The 17,812-nt window shown below is 34.4% G+C and overlaps 1 protein-coding gene across 1 annotated transcript in view; it reads left to right on the forward strand.

Annotated features, from left to right (window-relative positions):
• MS3_00007471 (uncharacterized protein) overlaps positions 1 to 17,812 on the forward strand; it is a 63,555-nt gene that overhangs the window by 2,795 nt on the left and 42,948 nt on the right. Inside the window, exons 3-6 of the mRNA XM_051215745.1 lie at positions 2,433 to 2,707; positions 3,113 to 3,281; positions 6,305 to 6,476; positions 12,600 to 13,065. Of these exons, the coding sequence (XP_051066279.1) occupies positions 2,433 to 2,707; positions 3,113 to 3,281; positions 6,305 to 6,476; positions 12,600 to 12,983 (1,000 nt within the window). The 3' untranslated portion in view covers positions 12,984 to 13,065. The remainder of the gene's footprint in view (positions 1 to 2,432; positions 2,708 to 3,112; positions 3,282 to 6,304; positions 6,477 to 12,599; positions 13,066 to 17,812) is intronic.

Consider the following 17,812-nt stretch of genomic DNA (forward strand, 5'->3'; position numbering starts at 1 on the left):
TATTAGTTAAAGGAAATTATCTATCCTAATGTGTAAAGCTATACAGGCAAAGCTCATTATAGCAATTTTCTGACTAGATATACAAACTTTAGAACTAGTAGCCATTCACGAAAACAATTACACTTTCGATTTCAATTGAATAAACAAATTTTCATCTGTTTACTAATTTCCTGAGCTTCTGATATTATGATTAGTGGAAATTAATCTTATTTCTCAGTGAGATAACTCATGAAAGATGGTCTTCTTCGAATAAATACTTTAACCGAAGCTAACACCTGATGTCGAATCGTTAGAATGTGCTTAGTATGCAGAATCTGTTATGATTTCGTATGAATCTTCTGTCAATATATTACAAAATAGCTTCTATTATCACAACAAATATATTTAGGTGTGAGACATTGTTCGTTTTTTTAAACAGGAATGAAATTTATTCGAATAATCTGGAAAGCACGTATAGTTTGATCGTTAAGATACAATAAATATAGATAACTGACTTTAAGCACAAGGCTTAGATTTTAATTTTTTTCTGCAATTTAGTTGGTTAGTTACTTTAATGTTATTTAGGTTATCTTTTAGAGAAGGAAGGGATATTAAAGTTGGTTACCTGTATGTTTGTTTTCTCACTTATGAAGATAATTTGAACAACATGTATATCGATTGGTATTCAGTAACTTCAGCCTATTGATTTTCTCTAATGATGAAATGAAGCTCAAACGGAAAATTAGCAAACCATTTAATTTTATTAACAATCAACATGATGTTTATTTACATTCTTTTAGTTATATACTGTTGACGAATCAATGAGAGAAATGTAGTACCTCCCTTTTTTCTTAACATAATTGAAACAGTTAAAAATCAGCAATAAATACTACTGGGAAACGTATTTGTTATCATTGATAGTTCAAACTGAAAGATATCACTTCTTGAAAATTATTAATTTCTGATGTTGATTTATTTGTAAGAGATGGGTAAACAGGATGTATGTGCTCAAACTTCACTTATTCATGTAGCTTTTGGTGAGACTGAGATTAAATTTCTTAAGATTACTGCATGTAATTATAAATGTTGTATGATGGACTTCAAAATAAAAATACATCACCGTGAAAGAGACTTTATGGTTGAACACAAATTACATTTTATCATTTAGTAAAGCTAAAGCATAGAGTGACAGGACTACTGAGAGAAACGTCTATAAATGATACGAGGACAAAATCATCTAAGATATTACATAAGAAACTTATAAATACAAATTAGTTTTTTTCAGTTGTCCTCTGTCCTTAGTTGCGCTAATTTAACCAAAATATTAGAAACTAAAACACTTACTATTGACTAATCACCAGGTAGTGACCATCGTCATGCTCATTTGATCATTTAGTGCTAATCAAATTCTAAGAATCAAGTTGTAATGTTGCTACTAGTCTAATTGAGTCAAGACCATATAGAGAACACTAGTTCACACAAGATTTCGTGTAATCTTTGCTGAAGAATGCCAACTTGCACGAAAACTGGGTCCATGGATTCCTGACAACTACCACGTAAATTCTTGACTAAATGAAACATTCTCAGATCAGCCACTATCTGTTATAGTGCGATTTCTTATTTGACCACATACGGTATTTGTCAGAGGATCGTAGTATGCGTGTGTGTGGTATTTTTATTACTGATGATTCCTTTGTACCTGATTGCGCGCTTACGACAAATTCATAAACTAATTCAAATGCTTCTAATTATTATAATATGTCACAAATGATACCAGAAAATTCAGGATAACTAACGACGTAACTTGTTGTTAACTACAACAGAATCCCCACTGTTCATTAGTTACATTGACGTGTAAATGCACTACAATACTAAAATAAAGTAAATAGATTGAATATTAGCTTAGCAATATATCTTTATTGGTGTCAACCATGATTATTTTTATTATTCAGTTTACCGTATTAATTAAAATTACAATCTGTCTTGACAAAATTTGTAAACATTTTAAGGTCTAACCTCAGTAATACACTGGTTAAAACAAAAATAAAGAGTAATAATTTGCTTCATCTACACCCCTTAGGAAGTTAATTTTTGACGTACTAATACTCTTGTTTAATGATTTAACACAGAAACCACAACGTATATTTCTTGTCTGAAAGTCGTGATGTTAAAGTTGTACGGACTTAAAACATGAGTTCTATCGATTTTTGGGGTCGTGATATAAAAACACACTGACCTGTGGTCGTCAATCAGTATCTTGGTTGTACCTTATTTTTTGTTCATGTCACAAAATCCAAACTACACAATATGTACTTAAGGCATCTTTCAGAACACTATTTCCTGACTAGATGTCGCCAAATTCATACCATAATTTTTTTAGACGTTACTTCAAATCACTAGTTTCATCACATTCATATCATCAAGATGGCTTATTTCTCCTCTTTCTCATTCAGCCCATCAAACAAGCGCGGATTCCACTGCACAGACGCTGCTGCACAACTACTGACGAACGCTTCTCACGTCAACGTTATAATGGGAGGAGGGGCAACTGAATTCTATGGCCGGTCGAGCACTCTAGCTTTTAACAAAAAAGGAAAACGCTCTGATTCACGCAACCTCCTACAAGAATGGAAAGAGATGCAGAAAAAGATGGGTCGCAAGCATGTTCTCTTGCATACAAACGATGAGTTTAAACGAACTGACTGGTCCTCAGTTGATTACGTTCTGGGTAAGTCTTACTATCCTCAAGTAGTGTTTCATTGCATTTAAGTTGTCATCTCATAATGTGTGTGGATCTGTGAATACTTAGAGATGATTTGTGATTCATTTCTGTTTAAATATAAAGATTTTTGAAGCGTTTCTTTTTGTACAAACTACGATGTTAGGAATTGTTCAAACGTTAAAATGAACACCATCATCACTGTGTGTGAATTTTGAATCATTGTCAGCAAATTATTGTGTTTAAAGCTTTAAAGTTTTCACATAACTGTCAACTGTTATGGCTTCATTATGGCTGGACGACTACTACTTGTTTAAATGTAGATTTAATGAATTCAATAAATATTAATTTACCATCAATGTCATTTGATTTTCTATGTTTCATTCAGATTTATCGTTATTTTTTGACTTGAAGGTTTGTTTGCTCCGAGTAACATGGCTTATCAACTTGAAAATCATGACCAGCCAAGTTTAGCAGACATGACAGAAGCTGCTATCAAAATACTGTCTCGTAATCCTAAAGGATACCTTTTGTTAGTGGAAGGAGGTAGAATTGATCATGGTCATCATGTTAATCAGGCCAAGTAAGAGATTCTTTATTATTATTATTATTATTATTATTATTATTATATTGACACTACTAAAATTACTATTTTTGTTACATTGTTATTTGTCTTTGAAATGAAACATGTAAGTCTTTAATGGTTACATGTTCTTATACAAAATTCGGTTAATGTTGCGCATTTATTCGAATCAGACTTTCTGCTTATTTTATTCTATCCCGGATGCTCAACACTAACAATAAATATGATTTGAGAGTAATGCATTGACTGAAATCATAGTAATAGATCCGGCGACTTACTCTGAGTCATACACAAGTGTTATATCCAGTAGTAAACTCTGGTAATAAAACATATCTGTGATAATCATCCAGATAAAGTGTTTTCTGAAATAAAATGTAAATAGTTGTGTTCAGTGGTAAAATACAAAGTACTGTACTTGCTTGGCAATTGATGTTGCAAATAAATGTTGCCCAAGTTTCATGGTGTTTGTCTTATACACTAGTTAATTTTCATATTATAAGCGATAGAAGATTACCTCACTGATAAATTTCTGATGTTTTCTGTATTTCTGATTAAAGTATGATGAAACCTCAGGATGTTACAGTGAGCGATATAGCGCCACAACAATATGTTTTCCATTAATCTCGTTTCATTATTTCTAATCAGCAACAAAATTCGTCAGTTAGTAACTAAACTATCAAAGGGAAAGAATGTTAGTCTCTATCGATAAGACTGAATCAACGAATAAAATTTGAGATCATGAACCGGTCAACTTTAGATCGTCACTGAAAACCTGGAAGCACTAGACGGCCGCTTCGTCCTGATATGGGACGTCCAGTGCTTCCAAGTTTTCAGTGGTGATCTATCATTGATCGCTTCATGATCTCTATGAAAACTCAACAACCTCCACGACCCTATACTGATAATAGTATTTGAGTTAAACGACTCGTTTTATCCCGGACTGGATATTATTATAATCATTTTTATTTAACTACCAGCTATGAAATTGCATTTATTATTATATAAACATGACTTCTGATTGATTCATTTTGTCATCTCTGCTACTGTTCGGTATGGGTATATTTATTGTTCTCTTTGCAAATGACTAATGTTTTGCGTTTTTGTACTAACTGTGTTAATTAGTATTTTAGAAATAGATTATAATTCTTAACTATAGCCCTACTAAGACTCTGTGTTTAACAGTATTGGGACTTATTCAGGAAATTCATCTATAGATAGTTACTTCCTACAAACTGTTAGCTGACATTTTGTTATTACTTTTAAATAGAATTTAGCTATGCGAAAGTATACAAAAGAAAATAAATGTGAATACATGTTTTTACAAATAATTTGTATTTGACCAAAAGTGTGTAAATCTGTTTAAACTTCAGATATTGTTTTCATTTAGATCTTGATCAGGCTTTACTCCAATATGCAGTAATGTCTATATGCATTTATAAAAGGTATTAACCCAATCAAGGGAATATTCCAGTCAGTCATAACAATGAAATACGTTACATAATTAATTATAATAATTGAAATGTAAAAATTGGTAGTATGCTGACTGGTGTGCTATTCACGATATGAATGGTAACAGCTTGGATAAATATTTAAAATACCGGTTGGCAGATAGATAGGTCAAGATCCGGGAAAATAGACTTATTATAGTAATAACAATTAAAATTAATCAATAAGAAGTGAGCTTAAATACACAATTGGTGAAGTGGGGATAGGAAAAGGGCGAAGAGAAACAAGTAGACGAATCTCCTTAATTGATATAATATTTTTCATGTAGACATATACTGTACGTTAGAATGAAGCCTGATGAAGACCTAATAGAAAAGATTATTGTTTACTCACATGTGTCGTTTGAATTTACACAATGGAGAAATTTATGGCATAAAATATCGTAGTAATTGTCTAACGATTCAGTTGAACATCGTCTATAATCACACAAGAAGACTTTTTATTTGGTTGTACAACAGATATTCTAGTCAGTTGACAAAAGGCAACAATCAACTTTATTTTATTAGCTTTAATCTATGGACTACTGTGCACAACTACCAAATGACATTCCTAAGGGTTTCACTATAAAATAGTAATGTTTCGACGTTCCGAATTTCAAGTTATTAGTAATATTATTAGATTTATACATAAGCGAATTCCCACGTCTTCTGCTCAGCATAACAACAAAGTTAAAATGTTGTCGTACAACAAAGATAAGCGCAGTTTCACATAAATTTAATCTGCTAAAGGTTTTTAACCATTTTCTGTTGGTCTTATTCTTAGCCATTGGATCAAGACATGGAAAGTTATTTATTTCGCCATTATCTTTGTTTCGCTAACAAGACACTTTCTAAAACTTAACTGCCATAATTTCTTTAGCTGACTGAGTGAAGATAAGCTGTACAAAAATTTAAACTGGACCATTTCATGGTTATTGTAAACTCAATCTGTATTAGTGACTGAACTCCATAGATGACATACATATAGAATCTACAATACATAGGTATCAGTTTTTCTTAGTAAAAACTCTTTTCAAGTAAACAAACTCTCCATAAAACTGTCTAGGTGAAACAGGATCATTTCTTTAGTCCAGGCAACATATGATTAGGTTAATTTGTTAACTAACTGAGTGCTGAAAGGAACGAGCGATGAGATCTTACAAGCTGAAATATAAATGATGTCAAAATTAAATAAACTGTATTTCCTGTCGCTTTCTCATGTGACAAATACTTAAATGTTTGTGTTGCAATCGATTCTAGTGGTTAGCTCACTTTAAGGCTATTAACTACATACTACATTGTAAGGTGATCCTCTGATCGATAGTGTAAACTGAGATAACAGAAACCATATTTTGGTCGTTATATTTAATATGACTCGTAATGACAAATATAATCTATTTTAGCTGAATGTAGGTTACACTCATTTGCATAACCAAATATTATATGTCGAATGCTGTTTATATGAAGTTGAGATACATTTGATTTATTCATTTATGAAATGACCACATGATTATCTTCTTATTTTCATGTTGATCAAAGATATGCGTTAACTGAAACTTTGGAGTTCGAAAAAGCCGTCGAGAAAGCATTGTCACTTGTTAATCAACAAGAAACATTACTACTAGTAACAGCTGACCATTCTCACGTTTATGGAGTGGTCGGCTATCCGACAAGGGACACAAGTGTGCTAGATGTGGATAACACTGCAAAGGTAAGTGTTAACCCCGTTTGATTTTTAAGCATTTGTGTAAACGGGGAACGGTTTCTTACCAATACAAGTCAATTTAAAAATAGCTTTTCGACGAAATCATTTACTTCAGCTGTACCTTCGTATTTATAGTTGTATGGTAAAATTATGAATGTAGAAGGTTATAAGAGATTCGAGACTAGTTATCCAGTGAGGTTACGTAATGATCAGGAGGTTAGAGAAGAATATAAGTGGACAATTGTATTACATCTTTCTGACCTGTCAATTATTTTCATCCTTATATTCTTCCCTAACCCCCTGATCATTACGTACCATCACTTGATAACTAGGGTATTGAATCGCTTTATAATGCAATCTCTTCTATCCTTCTATAGCGACATATTTATTATACAACTATAAATACGAAGGTACGGCTGAAGTATATGATTTTGACGAGAAGAAAATTTTCGCTGAATTCTCTTTATTTTATGCGGTAACAGCATAGGTTATTTTAATTACAAATAGCTGTTGTACTTAACAATTGAAAATAAGACCTCTCAATATAAAAATTCGACAATCCGAAATGGAGAGAGTATAGATTTCATGTAGTAAATGAAATTGACACTTAGAAAAATATCTCAATTCCAAAAATATTTGGCTACTGAATTCAGTTGATTGATTTGAAATAGTTTTCTCAAATTTATCAAGCACTTCATTAGAAACTAATGAGTCATCGACTGAGTTGTAACTGGAAACTGAGACTTGTAAAATAACTCCGTCATCAATTTTTATAGTTTTCTTATTCTAAAATTCCCATCGGCAATTGTTATAACACATCGTTAATTTGCTATGACTAGTCGTCCATGGTTGTTGTGTTGGAATCGCTTCTTACTTATACCTGTAAACAAGAATCTATTACAGTTACTAAATAACGATATCGAACTATCATACGATTGTGATGTATTGTGTTAATTATAAGGGCCTACTTGATGTGATTGGTTTATTTTGCCTCTCATGTATTGATTTTGGATATATATACAACTAAAAAACACATGTGTGCTACTTAATAAAATATGATTTGACATATAATTGACAATCAATGTGACCAACACATTTTTTATTTTTCTGTCGTCATTACTGGTATACTAAGCAAGTCAGTATTCCAAATTATCTACTCGAAAGTTAGATTCAACAGTAAAATCACATGTTCGATTATGACTTATTAGAAAACTGTCTTAATTTATGAGAATTTCACAGATCGAATTGTGAACGGATTGTGTCAAATGTATGTTCACATTACAAAGAGATTTATGATTAAAACGAATTAGTGAAATGCGAAAATCAATAATTAGCTTCAGATATCATTTTAAATAGGAGTAAGAGGGAGGAATCGAGATAGTTGGAATGACAACAATATAAATAATAAATTTTATTTAGCTAGTCAACATTCAACAAACAGTCTCAATTTAGTTAAGATACTGGAGAATAATATGGAAGTTGCTTGATGATTGGTTGTTTGGAATCCATTTGAAAGGTTTGTCAACAGTAAGATCGAAGATATAAGCTGAAGTATAACACCGGAACAATTTTTAGGGCAAAGAATGTTTACAATTACTGACTGTAAACAGAGTTTCCGTTTGCTTGAGATGTTTGTGGTGGTCTTTCAGTTGATGTATATTTGTCATGAAATCCAGTTTCAGAAAGGATTTAATGAGTATCGAAATGTTGTTAACCGAATACGGATTAGTCAGATATTCGCACGGCAAACAAAAGGTTGACTACTTCGTTATCACTACCATATTTTATCAACGAATTCGACAACGGATTCTCGCCATTTAACAATTGAAACATAATAACATGAGTTTGTTATATTATAGCGATCTCACCTTCACTCGAGCTTGTATGAGTTTATGTTTATTATGACCTCTGAATAACTTACTTAATAGGTAGTGCCACTTGTGTCGGTAACTATTTGCCTATATCATTACTTTATCATTTACAGGCTTGTGTGAGTATGTGTGACTAATCACCAGTTACAACCAACATATATGCACATCTTAGTAGGTTATAGACTATTTAGTCAAAGTGCGCGATGGCGTACTTGCATACTTATATATCTGACTATCATAATTCCTAATCGCACATGTGTATTTGGAATAATTCTTCTTTACACGATTATTATTATTATTACTATTATTATTATTATTATTGTAATTAATAATAATAATAATGTTGTTAGAATTCACCCTTGTTCGTATCGGCATCGTGTACTTGATTAAATTTAATTAAATTTTGATGAGAGTTAATGTTGGAGACAGTAAATGGATATGAGATGGTGGAGAAGATTTGTAGCTCAGGTGGATGATTTTGATGGAGTTTTGTTCTCTGAGCTGGATGGTTTGGTCGTGGAGCTTTCATCGTTCTTCTGAACGACATCATCAGCACAAACTTCAGATAGAAGTGAAGTGTTCGAATTTCTCCATATGTGTTTCACAGCTTGTTCTGTGCACCTCGATGTTGATTGGTTCTTGTTGACCTTAAATTTATCATTGTTTACTTCTTTGTTTTGGTTGTGTCTCCCATTGGTTTGATTTTTGTTCCCATATTTATGCATGGTTTTCCTGATTGGTTGATAAATTGGATTGATTTCAATATGATTGTTGATTGCTGATTGACCTGAGTGCCAGGCTTCTAGAAGTTCTCTGGTGTTTTTGGAGTTTCCTCTGTCTGGGATTTCTACACTTTCCCAATCGAATGAGTGTCCGTAGTTATCCACGTGTATTGAAATAAGTGAAGAGATATCATGGCGTTTGACTGCTAATTGATGTTCATGTAGGCGTAGGTGGAGGGGACGTCCGCTTTGTCCGATGTAGTGTTTGTCGCAGTTGGTACAATTTATTTTGTAGATAATGTTTGATTTGTTCTCCTTTGTTATTTCATCTTTTGATTTGCACCATCTCAAAATCATATGAGCGTAATACGCTCCTCGTTGTTCGAAAATGGGAGAATTTCGCCAAAAGGCAGGCTTCCACTCGAGAACAACTATATTTTCTCCATGAGTGTCTTCGCCACCATGTTCTACCAACAAGTGTAAGATATAGACCGCCAATCAACTGCCCACTAGGATGGAGAATAGCTGAGCAAAGTGGAAGAAAAATGGTAAACCTAATGATAACGGATGCACACTACAGGATCCGCAAATACCAGCACGTCATAGAGGACCAAAAGATAAAGCTACAAAGGATGCTCACATCAGAACATTTAGACATCGTGACAACAGCCATCGAGATATCATGCAAACGACATAGAGAACAAAGAAGAAACACCTTAAAGAAAAAACTAATCAAGATCTCCAAACCACCCATGGAAGAAAACACAAACAACTGCGTGATCAATCTGTCAAAACAACCACTAACAAATACGGAAGAACACCTGCTCCAAAAAGGATTAAACTACAATACAAGCGACGCCTCAAAGCTGGAGTTCTTCGCAGCACTAGAGTCAGCACTCAAAACTTCCGGAATCAGTGAAGAAACACAACAGGAAATAAGGCAAACTATAGTACCGATAACTCAACAGGTGAAAGAAAACAACCAACTGACTCCACAAGAACAAAAGGCCTTGAAAGAACTCAGAAATAGAAAGGATATTGTCATAATACCAGCGGACAAAGGACGCACCACAGTAATCATGGACAAAGAAGAATACGTCAACAAAGCCGAAGAACTCCTCGAAGATAAGAGCACATACAAACTGATGGACACAAATCCCGTCAAAAAATTAGACAACCAAATCTCAAAGACTTTAAACAAGCTAGTCAAAGCAGGAGAAATAACAAAACAAGACCAACAGAGAATGAAATCCAGTGGACCAGTACTCCCTCGATTCTACGGCAGGCCCAAAATACACAAACCGAACATTCCACTATGTCCAATAGTAGCACTCCCCGGAACGCCACCGTACAATTTGTCAAAAGAAATTTCACGAATACTGAGACATCTAGTAAATTCAGCCAAACACTCCATCAAATCCCCAACACAATTCTTGGACCAAATTAGGGACATTCAAATCAACAACGACGAACTCATGATATCCTTCGACGTAACAGCACTGTTCACCTCAATTGAACCACAGTTAGCAAAAGAAACTATATCCCTACTATTCAACAACGACACAAATCTCACCAAATACACGACGCTTCAAATTCAAAGTCTACTGGAGCTCATCGATTTATGCCTAACAACATATTTTCAATTCAACAACAAAATCTACAAACAAACAAAAGGGACACCAATGGGATCACCAATATCAGGACTGATCGCAGAAGCAGTGATGCAAAGACTAGTAGCCACGATATTACCAGTGATCAAGCCAAAAATTTGGATTCTCTACGTAGACGACACCTTCGTCATCGTCAAAAAGGATGAACTGGAAAACACATACAAACTGATCAACAACGTTTTCAATGACATCAAGTTCACAATGGAACAGAAGTCAAACAACCAACTAGCATTTTTGGATATATTGATCACTAGAACTGATACAGGAAAACTGGAAACCCAAGTATATAAGAAACCAACCCATACAGATCAAATTCTCAACTACAACAGCAACAACCCAAGGACTCACAAAATCAACTGCGTACACACATTGTTCAAGAGGGCGAGGACACACTGGCAGCACGCAGAAATGAAGAGAAATACCTGAAGGGCATATTTCAAAAGAATGGCTACCCAATCAACTTCATCAAAAAGCACCAACGGCACACAGCATCACAACCCAAGTCAAGCACAAAAATCAGTAAAAGGATCACCCTACCGTACACACAAGGAATATCAGAAACTGCAACGAGACTGCTGAAAACCTTCGGGATAGGTGTGGCACACAAACCAACAAAATCACTACAATCAATCTTATGCAAACCAAAAGATGAAATAACAAAGGAGAACAAATCAAACATTATCTACAAAATAAATTGTACCAACTGCGACAAACACTACATCGGACAAAGCGGACGTCCCCTCCACCTACGCCTACATGAACATCAATTAGCAGTCAAACGCCATGATATCTCTTCACTTATTTCAATACACGTGGATAACTACGGACACTCATTCGATTGGGAAAGTGTAGAAATCCCAGACAGAGGAAACTCCAAAAACACCAGAGAACTTCTAGAAGCCTGGCACTCAGGTCAATCAGCAATCAACAATCATATTGAAATCAATCCAATTTATCAACCAATCAGGAAAACCATGCATAAATATGGGAACAAAAATCAAACCAATGGGAGACACAACCAAAACAAAGAAGTAAACAATGATAAATTTAAGGTCAACAAGAACCAATCAACATCGAGGTGCACAGAACAAGCTGTGAAACACATATGGAGAAATTCGAACACTTCACTTCTATCTGAAGTTTGTGCTGATGATGTCGTTCAGAAGAACGATGAAAGCTCCACGACCAAACCATCCAGCTCAGAGAACAATACTCCATCCAAGTAAATGGATATGCTATGCATAATGACATGATAAATTTGTCTCGGAGTGCTCGATTTCGAAATCATTAATTTGTAACTGAAAATGACCTCATTGAATGTATCCAACGGAAAATTGACGTAAATACGTGTTTTCACAAATAACTGTTTAACAACGAAATGTCATTAATATGATGATAATTCACCAATTATGGTGTTGACTATAATTTATACTGTATGTTTACGTGAGAAATCTAAGTTCTGGTCAGCTGGTGATGAGAGGTCACAATCACCCTGACTTTCACTTGTCTTTGTAAATGGGTTTATATTCGAAAAGTATAAAGTAGATTTTCTGATGTATCACAGAAATGAATAGTATTTTCCCTGTATCACACAGTAACGTTTCTTAGAAACATTTAATATAGTCACTGAATATCTACTCTTCTTTACATTGGGAAATCAAAATGTTGAAAGATTTTGAGGAAAATTACAGTCATTTAGAACAACCTAGTTATTTTTCAAAATATCCCAACTTACACGTCTCTGTCATCAATAATATTATTACGATTGAAATAGTGTGTGATATACAATTAAAGTAGACCATATGAGAAACATTAATACACTCAGTGGAATGAAATTATCTAATATTGCTTTGTTTTGTGTTACAGGGAAATGATAATAAATCATATCTCATATCTTCCTATTTCAATGGACCAAGAGGTATAATGGATGCACCTCGATCGGATCCGGCAACAGAGGATAGATTTGCAAGCAGCTATACCGCAGAATCATTAGTGAGACTCAATTTTTCTACACACAGTGCTGAGGATGTACCGATTTATGCTAATGGACCTTACAGTGAACTATTTCATTCTTCATTGGATAACACATTTATTGCACATGCAACTATGTACTCGCTTTGTATCGGACCATACACGAATCAGTCACATTGTAACGAAGGAAACAATGGATTTCAACTCAGAGGACTTCATCTGAATAACTTTTATTATTTACTATTTCTCAGTGTTATTTTGTACACTTTCATACATTAGTGCATATTTTGTGGTATTTTGTTCAAATTATTAATTTCATGTGTTTCATGTAAGCATATTTGTTATTTGTAATATTTATCAGGTTAGATTAGATAAGGATTCATTAAATGAATTATGGATATACAAACATGTATTTTGTGAAAGAGTTTGTCATTCATATGCAGTTCATTTTCTGTTTATCTGTTTTTGATATTCATATTTATATAAGAATCTGTCAAAGCGAAAATCGAAATTGTTATCATCACTTAAATTACAGTGTCAGACCTTCAGTTACCATTACAGGCATTCGTTGTCGTATCGTTGATATACTAGAATTTCGACTCGTTCCCACACTTTCTAAAACAGTTCGTTAAACAATCACTAAGCACCAATTTCTTGAATTACTTCGGGACTTGGATAACGTCAAAATTATCTGTAGTCATGTATTCGTTAAAGATTGTTTGATCAATGGAGTGGTGAGTAAAATGTTGGATCATAGTGTTTGACAATCGAGAAAGAAGCCAACTACTCTATTTTCCGTCGCAAGTATTATGAGTATTGCATTGCATTTCAACTAGATAGCTACCAAGAGGCCTAATTTATGAGCATAATTGTTTCACATTCATACATATAATAAGATTGGAGTATGGACTGACTTGAACAACTTTGTAAATTGTCAATAAACTTCAAGGTTTAATCGGACATACACAGATGGCACTTATACACAATAAATTATGGTTACAATCAGTGGAACACTGAGTACCGAACTTTATCCATGGATAGTTGACGCAATACTTCCTATCATTATAATCCAGAAAAATTATTGGATTATCGAAATATATTAGTTCTTGTGTGATGTTATGAAATCGCAATGTTTCTCGATCCTCACAAAACTTAAGTTATTCCCTTTTAGGTTAGTGTTCACTCACTTACTTTTGTAATTTCTGATTAATTGGTCAGAAGTGAAAATGAGGATGGATACTTCTTACATACTGGATGGGCTAATGACTAATGCATTTGAAAACACAACAATAAGAATTCCCATGAACAAAAGCAGAGACGATTGCATATTACAAGATGGATGATATATCTCAATACAACGCAAAGAAGAAACTAAATGTCAAGATACAAATATAGTGTTTCACAAGATGAGGAATAATCACAAATAAGTTTTAGTTGCTTGTGGATCTGACTCCATTTAGAGCGTACGAATGTTTGCTATCGCCGATTCTCGTATATCATCGTCGACTTTAATCACGTTAATCAATAACAGAATTGAGATAAGTCAGTTAACGAGAATGGCCTTTGAATACATATATTTTGTATGTAAAATGAATGTAATAGAACAGAGCAAAATGACGCGCAGGGAGGATGGCTGGGAAGCCAACTCCATTTTACTCAAGCGTTACTCAATATTTATAGTCAGACAAAATAAGCTACAGACATGCAATGAGTCATGGGATATGATGTGCACACACATATACGCTCATATAAAAACAGTGAAGACTAATAAACAAATAATTGACAAGGTCAAAATGTGACTCAAGTAGGATGAATAGAATGGAATGTCCGAAAACTAGAATAAGGTATATGGGCTTAAAATAATGACTGACACTACAAAATGGCGTGTAACAAACACTTCCTTGTCTCGTGCTCATATGACATAAAGCAAGGCCAAATTGTTGGTACTGGAATGTGTAAAGAAATTGATTATCATTCAAAAACAATATAATTCATTTTGATTATGTACAAATAAGCTTAAACAGTACTGTTAATAATAAATTCTTCTTCACGCAACTGCGCGACACCGATTTTGGAGTTCTTCTCCAGAATTTTCACTGACTTTGTTAAAATACCAACATACCCATTGATCTGTATTCTTCCTCTAAATTCTCCCGAACTTTCGGAAGACTACAAATTTTCATATAACTTCGGAGAAAACCACGAAATTCCTCAAAAATTCCCCCGGATTTCCCCAAATTATGGAGATCGGGAACCTATTGTTTATCAATGATGTAGGTGGTAAAAATCTCTCAGTAGTTAATTAAATGAAGTGTTACTATTTTTTGTTATATTAGTTGTTGTCGATAATCATATTGTGATGAATTTATAGAAATATACTACAAGACTGTATTATGACTAAGTTTTTGATACAAGCAAATCTCTTGTAAATTGATTTGTTTTTGAATATTACTGATTTGCTCTATCAAAATTAGACCAGAATTAAAGACATTGATAAAATTCAGTATGTGAAAAAAGCATAGGACGTAATTTGTTAATTATTGAGATATATAAACTATCTGCTTCAAAAATCAAATATGGTCCGATCAACATACCAACAAATTGGTTTATATTAACATTTGTTGAAACAAGATAATGAACATGCCTTATCTCTGAAATGGTGGTTGGATTATCTAAATAAACAGTTCTGTGAGTCTTCGGCATTGATCCTGACTCCATAAATTCTACTGAACACACCTAGTTGAAGACATTCGATCAACAATCAACATCAGATCACGAGTGTGTACTCCTACCATGAAAGGTACGACTGTTTTTGCAAAAGTCGACTTGGTTTAAGTGTATAAACAACTTTCCATGTCTGCTAATGTCATTTGTGAAACTTCTATCATCACGCATAATAAGTAAATAGTTTATTTGTTGGCGATCTCGTGGTATTGAAACAATACCGAGATCGTTCCAGGTTACAAGTGTGGTTACTGAGCGTAACCGAATTCGTGCAAGGTCACAAACAACGGAGTAATGTATGTTCTCGGTACAGTTAAACAAACAGGTACAGTAAAACAACCACTGGTACAATTGGTTATAATAATAATTGTTTTCATTAAACCAATCGTGTTCTCGTGATAAAAGTAAGTCATTACAGGAGCCCCGCTAGAAAGGGTTAACACTTTCGATACGTAGCGGTTTCGTTCGTGGCACTGATCGGCAAACGTGCGATTGTAGGACGAAAGGGTTAGCAGAACAGGAAGCGATCATTGATCGTCGAGCTGCCATTGAAGGTCTTTAAGTAGAGCCGTACCAGAAGCGGTGTGCTGTATTTGTTGCTCGAGTTAGCGTACCACACCAGAGTTGTTTGTACCCAGGATCTGAGGATTGCGTTCGTAGGGGTCCGATCCAGAAAACTCTGCAGACGTGGGATGGAACCACATTGAGACAAGGAACCAGAAGCGACCATAACGACCAAGCTCGAGACCAAATATATGCCAGACATATTTGTCACCAGAACATCGAGGAAAGGTTTATCATATTGAAAATCTGAGGACACGTTACTAGTTTAACCCCACTGGTTACATTCTTTTATGACTGAGAAAAATGCTGCGGATTAAGGGGTAGCGAATTATTGATCGAACCAAAGACGCGCAAACACATAGAACAGCTTAGGGTTCTGATTCGTCCCACTTCCCTGTCTAACCCAGCCAGTTATGTCCAGAGCACAAGTCACAGCCTCGGATATATGAATCATTATATTTCAAACATACTTTGTTTATATACCAGTCAAGCAGACCACAACGTACCACAAAATAGAAAATAACGTTGTACAATATTGGCCAACAGGAAAATAACACGTTAAATAAATATTGACCAATAAGATGATACCGTTTCATGTTCAAGGATAGCATTAGGCTTAACAGAATGATTTTTAATATATTTTCCTGAATATCCCAACACATTCACAGAATTAGAGTAGCAAGATCCAAAGCGGATGACTTCGCCACGTTCTGCAAAAAATATTTGAGCCATGATGAAAGGGGATTGCATATGCCAAATGCAGAAAGTTTTAGAAGAAGCAGTGTAAAATGTGATTGATAGACGAACCCACCAATAATAAGGGAAACGCCCACCACCACATCAACTCCTTTTGACCTTGTACGACTGTTTCTCTTTATTAACCAATCAAGTTTTAATGTTCATTGTAAAACAATATTGGCTTGTTGACTCATTTTTCCTATTCTCTGACTACTGTTCGGTATGTTATTTGTCTCTGTTTTTCCCTGTATTAATAGACCGTACTGTTTGTTTGTACACTAACGATGTTAATTTATTTTTTAGAAACAGATAAAGTTTATCTAGCCAAATAGCTTGCTTGTTCTGACTTTGGCTAAACCAAGACTCTGTACTCGACAGTCTAGAGATTAGCTTAGAGTTGAATATGTAGGAAATTGCTTCCTACAAAGTTTCGAACAGTACATTTGATATACCTACTGAAATGACTTCCAATAAACACTACGATTCCGATGAGATTCCAGAATTATCACCACATCATTCGGGAGTTTATGACGAGGATCAACATGGAAAGAACGAACTCAAAAACAACAGCATGATAGAACTAGAGTTAGCAAGGTTGCGCATAACCCAGTTAGAAAAGGAAATTGAACTAGAAAAATTACGCTGCCGGAGATGTGAAGGTTCCGGCCAATCAGTAAGCAACAGTGACAATACAATATTAAAAAGTCTGTGTTTACCAAAAAGAGAAGTCGTAAGGTTTGATGGTACACCGACAAATTATTGGAACTTCATTAGAAATTTCGAAGAATGCATTGGGAGTGAGAATATTGGATTTAGAGCTAAGCTAAATTACTTAATTCAATATTGTGACGGAGAAGCGAAAGCCGCTATCCTTCATTGTACTATACTAGAACCAGAGATAGGTTACCATCAAGCCCTAAAGCTTTTAGAGGAAACGTTTGGCCAAAAACACGTCGTAGCACGCACGTTTATTGATAACGTGTTAAACTTTCCCAATATAAGGAGAAATCAACCAGATGGTTTGAGAAGACTATCTCGAGAAATGCAAGCATGTTGTTTGACTCTCGAACAGATGAATTACG

This window comes from Schistosoma haematobium, chromosome 4, assembly GCF_000699445.3.
Source record: "Schistosoma haematobium chromosome 4, whole genome shotgun sequence".
Lineage (NCBI taxonomy): Eukaryota > Metazoa > Platyhelminthes > Trematoda > Strigeidida > Schistosomatidae > Schistosoma > Schistosoma haematobium.